The sequence below is a fragment of the Macaca thibetana genome, chromosome 5 (genome assembly GCF_024542745.1).
Source record: "Macaca thibetana thibetana isolate TM-01 chromosome 5, ASM2454274v1, whole genome shotgun sequence".
Lineage (NCBI taxonomy): Eukaryota > Metazoa > Chordata > Mammalia > Primates > Cercopithecidae > Macaca > Macaca thibetana.
Genome location: NC_065582.1, coordinates 15061720 through 15073876, shown reverse-complemented (window position 1 = coordinate 15073876; position 12157 = coordinate 15061720). Strand labels below are relative to the sequence as shown.

Here is a 12157-nt window from a genome sequence, read left to right as displayed (position 1 = left end):
TAGTTTACCTACCACTGCCTTCTTTCTGTGTCCGTATTTCAGAGGAAGAGAGATGTGGTGTCTTCATTCTCTTATAAAGGCGTGAATCTCATCATGGGGGCCTTGCTCTCATGACCTCATTTAAACCTGATTAACATCCACAGACTCCACTTCCAAATAATGTTACACTGAAGATTAGGGCTTCAACATATGAATGAGTGGGTACACAATTCGGTCCATAGCATTGGGCCCTAGTACAACAAATTCATGTCTTTCTCAAAAGCAAAATACAGTCATCCCTTGATATCCAAGGAGGTCCCAGGACCTTTCGCAGATACCAAAACCCAGATGTTCAAGTTTCTAAAATGGTGTAATATTTGCATATAACTTATGCAGGTCCTTTCATATCATCTCTAGATTACTTATAATACCTAATGCAATGTAACTACTGTGTCAATATTTGCTGTCCTGTATTGTTTAGGGATTAAATGACAAGAAAACCGAATCTGCCCATGTTCAGTACAGACGCAATTTTTTTTCCAAATGTGTTTGATTCACAGTTGGTTGAATCTGTGGATGTGGAACCCACAGATACAGAAGGCTGACTGTATATTCATTCCGTTTTAACAGCCCCAAGAGCCTTATTTCATTTCAGCATCAACTCTGAAGTCTAAAATTCAAAGCCTCTTCTAAGCATTTTTTTCAATCAGATATGAGTGAGACTCCAAGTAAAAATCCACCCTGAAACTAAATATCCCTCCAGCTATGAAACTGTGAAACTAGATAAGGTATACAATTTCAAAATACAGATATGGGACAGGAGTAGGATACACATCCTATTCCAAAGGTAAAAATCTGAAGAAAGGAATGATAATTTATCTCAAGATAGTCCAAAACCTGGCAAGGCAAATATCATTAAATATTAACATGTTAATCCTGTCTGGTTTGATGCTCTGCCTTTCAGAAGCACTGGGGCAGCACTTCTGCCTCCATGGCTCTGCTGGTCATGGGCCATACCCTCAAGGATTTATGGGGCCTAGTACCTGGTCTGGGTTAGTCAAGGTCATGTCCCTCACTCTTTGAGACCAAAGAGGCATCCCCAATGATCTTTGAATTGCCTTTGGGATAATTCTTCCATTCTCTTGAAGAATAGAATATATTTGTAGCAGAATAGCAAAATAATTCAGTCCTAAAAAGTAGAAATCCAAGAGCCTTCCTTCATTTCATGCAATCACTTTGTCTTTCAGTTCAAACTGGCAGTGTGCCTGCTCATATAATCCTGTATGTATGTTTTCCAGTATATATTGCCCATCTGAACACTTTGTGTACATATTTGCATAGAAAATGTAATTGTGCTAGCTTTCATTTGTATGAGTTTGCTAGTGCCTCCCTTATTAAAACATACTGCAGCTTCACCTCTTTCTAAGATAATTCAATAATGCCATGGAACTTCGAACACTTTTGAGTTTGTTTTCAATCAGAAACACATATCTGAAGTTTTGAAATAGTGAATCAAAGGGGCTTCAAACTGTTAATTTATTTTTCTTATTTTATTCTCTCAACATTCTAATTAAATATATATGTAAGTTTGTTCATCTCGTTGTGGTAACAAGATTTTTCTTTTATTATCTCTTCTTTTCATTTTATTATTATTATTACTTTAATAATAATAATAAAGTAATACCTGAATTAGCTTTGGTACTTGATGGTTACCTGAATTAGCTTTAGTACTTGGAGTTTCTAAGAAACATATCTGAATACTTCATTTATATTCTGTCTATCCTCTTTTGCTATTTTCCAAAATTTGTTAAGTTGTTCACAAAGAGGCTCTCATATATTGCTTCATTTAATTCACATCCTTTAAAAATCTGTAATATTTTGTTTATTATACTCGCTTTATTGTCAATTCCTCTATAAAACCATGATTTTTTCCTTTGTGTTTCTTTCTAAGTACATTGCAGATGTCAGTACACTTGCCTTTAAATACTTCATCATGAACACCATGAGCTAGATCTGAATTTTGTTTAGCTTTTTCTTTTGAGTTAAAATATACATACAATGAATTACACTAGACAAAGTGTGCATTCACTGTCATTTGACCAATTGCACACACCTGTATAATCTAAAGACCTATCAAGCAGGAGGGCTTAAGCAAGTGCATCAGTAGCCCTCTGGAACAGCTCTAACTTACTGTGTTTCAGTCTACATCGGGGAAGGATTAAGGCTCTTGCAGTGCAGCAGGAAGTTAAATGTCTGCAGTGACACTGCCCATGCCAACTGTGGATCAGATCCTCTGGCTGTGGGGACCAATGCACTGGAAAGGACTAGATCTTGTACACAGTGTCTTTCTCCACTTTTTGCACTTCAGCACTTTACACGTGAATTTAGTGTGCATGTTGTTTGTTTTCAACAATCTTGAATCAAGTGCTGATTTCTTCTCTGGGTGTCAATTACCTGCCTTTTAACTTTGGCCACATCATGTCATGTTCTATTCTGCAGCACATTCTGACTATCCAGTGAACAAGGAAATAGGTAGTGTGAATAATCAACTTTATACTTCTTTATAAATACTATTGTGGATATTCCTAGGTACTTTGAACATTCATATAAACTTTAAAATCAGTTCGCCACTTTCCACCAACACACACACACACACACACACACACACACACACACACACACACGCAGCTTAATGTAATTTAGATTGTGTTTGTCTTAAATCTGTAAGTCAATTAGGAAAACAAAATTGCCACTCTCATAGATTGTCTTCAAGTATTAGTACGTTGAATTTTATGAAATTAATTTCCTACATTTACACTCACATAAATCCTCTCTACATCATTGTTGCTACTCGTATTTTTGCATAAGGGGATTAGTTCTAGAAAAAAAAGAAAGACGAGAGCACCTTCACCCTAGAAAAGTCAACGTTCAAACAGCCTTTCCATCATGTAGTCAGATCTGTCATTAGAAAACTTACTCTCTTATTTTCCACTAGTTGGAAAAATTAACATCATCACCTCTTCATTTTTTTCTTTTCTTTTATTATTTATTTTTTAAAACTTTTTTATTATTATACTCTAAGTTCTAGGGTACATGTGCACATTGTGGAAGACAGTGTGGCAATTCATCTTCTTCATTTTTCTTCATCATCATCATTATCATTGTCTTCTTTATACCTTTGTATATTTTAAATAAAATTACGGAACCAAAAACAAAGTAAAAATTGTTTTAAAAAATTATACATAGGATGTCAGAATCCTATCTACTAAAACAAATTAAAATTGAACCTATTTTCAATGTCTTCACTTTAAAAATATCTTTTTTCTGATTATAAATTGAATTTATATGTATTTGAAAAAAATGTGTAGAGAAAGGCCTTACAAAGAAAATACAAGTAACAAACTCACAATTCCAGGGAAAACCAGTGTTAATATTTATGTGTACTTCACAATAAACTATACTAAATAAATGAATATAAGTATAGGAATATTTATAGTAATGTGCATACATAAAACAGTGCTATGCAAACATCATTGTTTAAAGTTAAAATTAGGTTAGTTATTTTATCATGCTTTTACATTTCAAAATAAACACCAAGTATTTTGATGTATTAGTTAATATCCTTTGAAAATATAATTTATACTAATTACTCTTCCATATAAAAATGAAATACGATTAATTTATTTACCCAAAGTTGAGAATTGTTCACATATTTTTACTATTATAAGTAATGCTATGATATTTTTTCCCATAAATGTTTGATTGAATTACTTAATATTACTCTTGATTAATTTCTTAAAAGGAAACTCTGGATCTTGACCATTTTGCCACATTTTCTCTGCAGCCTAGGACTTGATTTATCATTCTATATTCTGTGTTAGAAGGCACCTGTCTCCTCACATCCTCACTGACTGTAAATGATATCATGTTTATATTACAACACCTTGATAGGTACAAGAGAAAAATATATGGACTCTACATTCCTGGAAGAAAAATTCACAAAAAAAGAATATACACTGATTAAAAGACAATAGGATTAGTTATTAGGAAGATGAATACAATAAACAGGATGAAGTGGGTGGAATAACGGTCTCCCAGAAATGTTCCTGTCGTAATCCCTGAAACTGACAAGGATTCCAATTTACATGGTAAAGGTAATCAAGGTTGCAGATGGAATCAAGGTTGCTAATCAGATGACCTTAAAATCGGAAGATTTCCCTGTATTATACTGTGAGTCCAATTCAATTCCAAAGGTTCTTATAAGTGAAGGAGGGAAGCAGAAGAGGCAGAGTCAAAATGAAGTGATATGAGTATGATTTGACCTGCTACCTCTAAACACCCTTGAAAATTGAAGGAGTAAGTCTATGAGCCATTAATGTGGGTGGCTTCTAGAAGATGGAAGGGAATAAGAAACAGATTTTTCCCTTTTAACCTCCAAAAAGAAACTCAGTCCTGCTGACACTTTCGTTTTGGCCAATGAAACTCATTTTAGCCTTCAGAACTGCAGAACTATAATGTAATACATTTGTGTTGCTTTAAGACACTGCGATTGTGGTAATTTGTTACAGCAGCCATAGGAAACTAACAGAAAAGCTAAAAGAAAAATAAGCATGCTATGGTAGTATTAAAGTCTATATTGTTGCCAAAACATTCCCTGAAAATCCCTTTCATAGTGTTATCTTATGCTCCATTTTATTTCTGTGGCATCTGTATTGATGTTGCCTCTTTCATTTCTGATATTCAGTCTTCTCTTTTTCTTTGTCTAGCTAACGTTTATTAATTTTGCTTCTCTTTATTTTAAAAACTACTTAATAGTCTAGTTTAAGCTGGTAAGTTCAATAGCACACAGAAACTCTAGAATAATCTCTGCAGTCACACACAGGAGCTCTAACACCCTACCCCACACTTTGTTTTATCGTTGCTGCAGTTTACATCTATTCATATTGTGTATCTTTTAACACATTTTATTTAGTTTTTAAATATTTTTGTCTTTTGACTTTTATACTAGAATTAAAAGTCATTATTACTGTAGTAATCATTTTATTATGTATATGTATAAGAAAACATCATGTTGTATACCTTAAATATATATAATATTTGTAATGAATAAAAAATAATAGTCATTTATACATCACTTTTGCAGTAATACAATATCTGTATCTGTCCCTATACTTACTTTTATTATCAAGTTTCATACTTTCTTATGCTATGGTGTTGCAGTTTAGTATTCTATCATTTCAACTTGAAGAACTCCTTTTAACATTTTTTCTAAGGCGGGTAATATGCTATTGGTGATGATCTCCCTCAGCTTTTGTTTATTTTAAATAGTCTTTATCTCTCCTCCACTATTAAAGGCCAGGTATAGTGTTCTTGGTTGGCAGTTTCTTTTCTTTTAGAACTTTGAATGTATCATCCCACTCCCTGTGGCCTGCAAAGTTGATGCTGAAAAATTCACAAATAGTTTCATGGACATTTTCTTTTATGTGACAAGTCACTTTTCTCTTTATCTCAAAATACACTTTGTTTTTGACTTTTTACAATTTGATTACAATGTGTCTCAATGTTGATTTATTTGAGTTCATCTTATTTGGGAACTTTTGGGCTTCATGGATCTGATAGTCTATTGCCTTCCTCAGATTTGGGAAGTGTTCAGCCATTATTTCTTTAAATAGGCTTTCTGGCCCCTTCCTTTTTCTCCTCTGACACTTCCTTAATGCTTATATTGGTGTCCTTGAAGAGGTCCTATCAGTTTCTTAAGTTTTCTCCTCTCATTTTTGTTCTTTCTACTCTACTGACTGAATCATTTCCAATGATATGTTTTCAAGTTCACTGATTGTTTCTTCTGCTTCTCCTAGTCCATTGTTGAAGCTCTCTATTAAATAATTTAATTCAGTTATTGCATTCCTCAGCTTCAAGATTTCTGTTTTGGTACTTTAAAAATATTTTCTATTGCTTTGTTGAAATTCTAACTTTGTTTCTGTGTTGTTTTCTTGACCTCCATAAACATCTGTGTATCATATTTTGCATTCTAAATCAGGTTAATCATATAATGATGTTTCATTAAGGTTGGTTTCTGAAGATTTATCTCTTCTTTGTTTGGAACATCTTTGCCTGTTTCTACATTTTCCTTAGTTATCTGTGTTGATATTTGCACATTAGACACAGAAAGCCCTCTCTCAGTCTTTACATACTAGCCTTGTATAGGAGGAGATCTCCACCAACCAGCAAAGCCAGAGATTCTAGTCCTTCTAATAACTCTCTCTCTCTCTCTCCATGAAAAGAAACAGGTGTGATTTTTGTCTACTCCTCTGTGCTGACCTGGGGTGGGAAACTATTGTATCAACCAGTTCAAACTACCATTTCTATTAATATTTTATCCCAGGTGTCTAGACTGTACCAGACTCATCAGAAATCCAAGAGTGGCAAGTCTCATACCAGTTCTTTCTGTAGTCCTGGAGAGGTTGGATCCTGGGCACATGATCAATTCTTTTCTTCTCTAGAAGAAAGCTGAGACTTTGGATGTTTTTTCTGCTTGCTCTGTGCTGAGTAGGAGGGAGGATCTATGGTGTCCACCAGCACTAGCCTCCATCTATTTTCCTCCCTGGGGGCTAGACTGTGATAGGCCTCTCAGAGCCCTAAGACTGGTTAGTAAGATGCCAGTTCTTTGGAGAGCTCTGGAGAAATTTGGGCATTGCATGCGCTAATCAAGTCTTCCACACCCTCCCCAATCCCAGGAGAAAGTTGAAAGCTGGAATTTTTTGCCTGCTCTCTATGTACTGAGAAGTAGGGAGGATCTATGCTGTCTACTGGCTCAAGCTGCATCTCCATTCTCCCACAGGTGTCTAGACTGTGCCAGACCCATTTGAGTTCCAAAACTAGTTAGATAGCTGCTAGATCTTTAGGCAGCCATTAAAAAGTTGTAGTGTCAGATACAAAGATCAGTGCTCTTCCTCCATAGCAGGAAGCTGAAAGCTGGGATTTCTTATTTGCTTACTCAATGCCAAGAAATTGGGTTAGGGGCAGGGGTCTGTGGCATCCACCAGATGAAACCATCATCTCCATCCTCTGCAGAAAGCTAGATTGTGGTAGACCAGTCAGAGCTCCAGCTGACATAAGTAATTCGTGTATAAAGGCTCTTCAAAAAGTTTGGAGTACTGGACACAAATCAATCTCTTCCAATGACTGGGTGAAGCTGGGAACTAGGGGTTCTCTTTCTGATTGTATGGCAGTACACTGAGGACAGGGACTCCACTGAGAGGGTATTCTGAATCTCCCTGCCAACTTTGGCAACTCTGATTTTTCATTTTCCCAGGGTGTGGTAGTCATTCAATTAGCTTCAGAATTTCTTACAAAGATAATGTGTTCAAAAATTGTTGTTGAAATATGTTCTGGGGAGTAGGATGGTGCAGAACTTCCCACTCTGCCATTTTGCTGATGTCACTCTGTAGGAGATGCTTGATCCTTTTTAAATTTTCTATTTTAGAAGATAGTTGCCTTTCTATGTTTAGAGTGTATATTCTGGTGTGCTTTTGTGGGCTGAGTTCCAGAAATGTTTAATTTTGATAGCTCTCTCAATATTATTATACTTTACTTTGCTTTTTTGATTCTGAAGGAGTTTCAGCTCAATCATTGCTGGTGCCATCTGGGACAAAAGGCCCTTTCTAGGCCATTCATGTCACTGGGCCACTTTCACTCCTGAAGATGGAAGGAGCAGAAACCACCAGGCTTTGGTCTTCCTGTGTCATTGGATAGAGGGCTAGGAAATATCAGGCTTTATGGATAATACTTCTGTGGCTCATTCAGGCTCCATTTCACTGGCCTAATTCTACAGCAGTGTTATATCAGCGAGGTAGGGCTTCACTGATGCTTCTGAAGGCAGATCGGTTAGCTAGTTACCTGGTTATGGAATGAGGGTTAAGTTAGTCATCCGGTGCTGTGATGTTGCCAATATGTGTGGAACGGACAGCCCACCAGTGCACTGAATGTGGAGTGTGTTTTTGGTGGGTCTGCCAAGTCTGAAACAGCCACTGTGGGTGAATCAACACACACATGTGTCCCGACTCCCTGACTCTAACAAAGGGGCTGGAGCACTTCACCATGTCTTTGCTGAGCTTTTCCATTCTTAGTCATTTGGCCAGAAAGGGAAACCTCTTAGTGATATTGATTGATTGATTGATTGATTGTCTATGCCTGTTGGAGGTTTGGGGTTAAAGATCTGTCCAGAATCCAGTTTGGGATATACATGAAAGATAAGAAGAAACTCAGATTACTGACCTTCCTCAAGTCCAAAGGTCACTAGTCAGAGTTTTTCTTTTTATTAACCATCCTTCTATTCTCTATATCCATGAGTTTTCAGAATCTTTTTATTGTTTTCCATTGACTTGTTTCAGAGTATTAAATTGTATTTAGAAGGAAAGATCAGGAAAAACTGAAACTATACAACTTTGTTCCAGAGCATGCATTTACCATAGATGTTGAATAATGTTCTTCTTTAAAAACATAATAAAGTGTAAACATATTTTGGGTAATATTTATTTCACTCCAAGAACAATCAGCTTCAAGTCAACGATTATTTATTACATAAAGAATTAAGCCAGGCATTATATGAGATACTAATATTTGTGAAAGACTCAAATGATGCTGTTGAGGATCTTTCTGCTGACTAGTCTAGTAAGAAGAGGAAGTTAGGGAAGAAACAGAAAATTAAATAAATATCGTGCCACAGAAAGGTATACAGTAAGTACAAAAAAATTTAAAATAACATAAGAATGGTTTTTTAAAATGTCTCTTAGATAATGTTTTCAACTAAGTTATCATCTGAAATCAAATAGAAAAGCTATTAATGTTTATGACAATTTAACATGTATAAATTGAAACTGTCTCAGAAATTTAACATATAAGTTCAACTTACCCTTAAAACTTTTTGTTTTAATTATTGTGGAAATATTTGCAAATAATTACATATTTAAAGAAATGTATAGTGGATCAATTTCCCATCACTTATATTCAATAACTATCTGTGTATGACCAAGTTTTATTTTCTGTACACTCCCTATTCCCTTTTCCTTGTCAATATTTAAGAGGAAATTCTAGGCAATTTCTTGAGTCATTCCTTGATCAAAGCACTAATCACTTTTATCTCATGTTTTTTTCTCTTTCTCCTCTTCCCCACTGGATTCTCTTATAAGAAAAATTTCTGTACACTCATCCACATGCTGCTTTTCATTTTATTTATAGTGCTGCAGCTCTGATGGTTCAATTCTCCCAGAAGATGGATCTTTAATGATTAGCACTACACACTGACCAACTCAGAAGAAGGAGCCGCACCACCTGTGACTCCAGCCCTGACTTCTGCTCCGGACCAGTGTTTCCATAACAGTGACTTCAAAATCACTGTGATTTGAAACCTTGTTGAACATGAAGGTGTTACTCCTGCTGCATTGGCTTGGGGTGTTTCTGTCCTGTTCTGGACACATCCAGGTGGAGCACCCCCAATATCACAGCCCTCCGGATGTGGTGATTCCTGTGAGGGTAACTGGCACTGCCAGAGGCATGAAACCTCCAGGCTGGCTCTCCTATATCCTTCCCTTTGGAGGTCAGAAACACATTATCCACATGAAGGTCAAGAAGTTTTTGTTCTCCAAACACCTCCCTGTGTTCACTTACACAGACCAGGGTGCTATCCTTGAGGACCAACCTTTTGTCCAGAATAACTGCTACTATCATGGTTATGTGGAAGGGGACCCAGAATCCCTGGTGTCCCTCAGTACCTGTTTTGGGGGCTTTCAAGGAATATTACAGATAAATGACATTGCTTATGAAATCAAGCCCCTAGCATTTTCTACCACATTTGAACATCTGGTATATAAGATGGACAGCAAGGAGAAACAATTTTCAACCATGAGATCCGGATTTATGCAAAATGAAATAACATGCCGAATGGAATTTGAAGAAATTGATAATTCCACTCTGAAGCAAAGTTCTTATGTGGGCTGGTGGATTCATTTTAGAATTATTGAAATGGTAGTTGTCATTGATAATTATCTATACATTCGTTATAAAAGGAATGACTCACAGTTGCTGGAGGATCTATATGTTATTTTTAATATAGTGGATTCCATTTTTGATGTAATTGGTGTTAAGGTGTTATTATTTGGTTTGGAGATCTGGACTAATAAAAACTTCATTGTAATAGATGATGTAAGGAAGTCTTTGCACCTATATTGCAAGTGGAAGTTGGACAACATGACTCCCCGGTTACGACATGACACCTCACATATTTTCACAAGTCGAGGATTAAGAGGGTTAAGTGGCATAGGAGCTGTTAGCGGAATGTGTACACTAGACCGCAGTTGTGCAATTGTTACTTTCATGAACAAAACTTTGGGCACTTTTTCAATTGCAGTGGCTCATCATCTAGGTCATAATTTGGGCATGAACCATGATTATGGTACATGTCGTTGTTCACAATATCTATGCATAATGCATGAAATTAACCCACCAATAACTAAATTTAGCAATTGTAGTTATGGTGATTTTTGGGCACACACTGTAGAGAGGACAAAGTGTTTGCTTGAAAATCTCTACACAAAGGACATCTTTAATAGGAAGCGCTGTGGGAACGGTATTGTTGAAGAAGGAGAGGAGTGTGACTGTGGGCCTTTAAAGCATTGTGCAAAAGATCCCTGCTGTCTGTCAAACTGCACTCTGACCGATGGTTCTACTTGTGCTTTTGGGCTTTGTTGCAAAGACTGCAAGTTCCTACCATCAGGGGAAGTGTGTAGAAAGGAGGCCAATGAATGTGATCTTCCAGAGTGGTGCAATGGTACTTCCCATAAGTGCCCAGATGACGTTTATGTGGAAGATGGAATTCCCTGTAAGGAGAGGTCCTACTGCTATGAAAAGAGTTGTCATGACCGCAATGAACAGTGTAGGAGGATTTTTGGTGCAGGGGCAAATACCGCGAGTCAGACTTGCTACAAACAATTGAACACCTTAGGTGAACGTGTTGGTCACTGTGGTATCAAAAATGCTTCATATATCAAGTGTAATATCTCAGATGTCCAGTGTGGAAGAATTCAGTGTGAGAATGTGACAGAGATTCCCAGTTTGAGTGATCATACTACTGTTCATTGGGCTCGCTTCAATGACATAATGTGCTGGAGTACTGATTACCATTTGGGGATGAAGGGACCTGATATTGGTGAAGTGAAAGATGGAACAGAGTGTGGGATAGATCATATATGCATCCACAGGCACTGTGTCCATATAACCATCTTGAATAGTAATTGCTCACCTGCATTTTGTAACAAGAGGGGCATCTGCAACAATAAACATCACTGCCATTGCAATTATTTGTGGGACCCTCCCAACTGCCTGATACAAGGCTATGGAGGTAGTATTGACAGTGGCCCACCCCCTAAGAGAAAGAAGAAAAAGAAGTTTTGTTATCTGTGTTTATTGTTGCTTATTGTTTTGTTTATCTTATTATGTTGTCTTTATCGACTTTGTAAAAAACACAAGCCAATAAAAAAGCAGCAAGATGTTCAAACTCGATCTGCAAAAGAAGAGGAAAAAATTCTGCATCCACCTCATGAGTTACCTTCCCATAGTCAACCTCGGGTGACGCCTTCCCAGAGTCAACCTCCTGTGACACCCTCCCAGAGTCAACCTCGGGTGATGCCTTCCCAGAGTCAACCTCCTGTGACACCCTCCCAGAGTCAACCTCGGGTGATGCCTTCTCAGAGTCAACCTCCTGTGATGCCCTCCCAGAGGCAACCTCAGTTGACACCTTCCCAGAGTCAGCGTCCTGTGACACCCTCCCAGAGCCAACCTTGGGTGACACCCTCCCAGAGTCAACCTCATGTGACACTTTCCCGGAGTCAAAGTGGGAAACCAAAGCAATCAGTACCATTTCCAAAATCTGTATCTGGAAAAGGTACATTAAAAAAATAATTCCTAGTATGTTTCTACTTACTCTTCATTGTTTTAAATAATTTGAAAGTTTATTTTTCTGAAAACCTTGCCACTTTATATTTCCTAAAAAAGCCATGGCATATGTGTAGCATACCAGTTTTTAACTTGTTGTTTTTCAGCTTCCAAATCCTTTCTTCTCTTTCATTCTACTTTGCAGGAACCATATTTCTTCTAAACCAGCCCTCATCCTATAGGGATTTGC

The 12157-nt window shown here is 37.0% G+C and overlaps 1 protein-coding gene across 5 annotated transcripts in view; it reads left to right on the top strand.

The window, feature by feature from the left end:
- Positions 1–11934, top strand: part of ADAM29 (ADAM metallopeptidase domain 29) — a 65596-nt gene extending 53662 nt beyond the window's left edge. For 4 of the 5 annotated variants that reach the window (XM_050790024.1, XM_050790023.1, XM_050790021.1 and 1 more), the window contains one exon: positions 9217–11934. In XM_050790024.1, the coding sequence (XP_050645981.1) occupies positions 9397–11934 (2538 nt within the window). In that variant the 5' untranslated portion in view covers positions 9217–9396. The remainder of the gene's footprint in view (positions 1–9216) is intronic. The other variant, XM_050790025.1, reaches the window with a different exon arrangement.
- Positions 11935–12157: the final 223 nt, after the last annotated feature.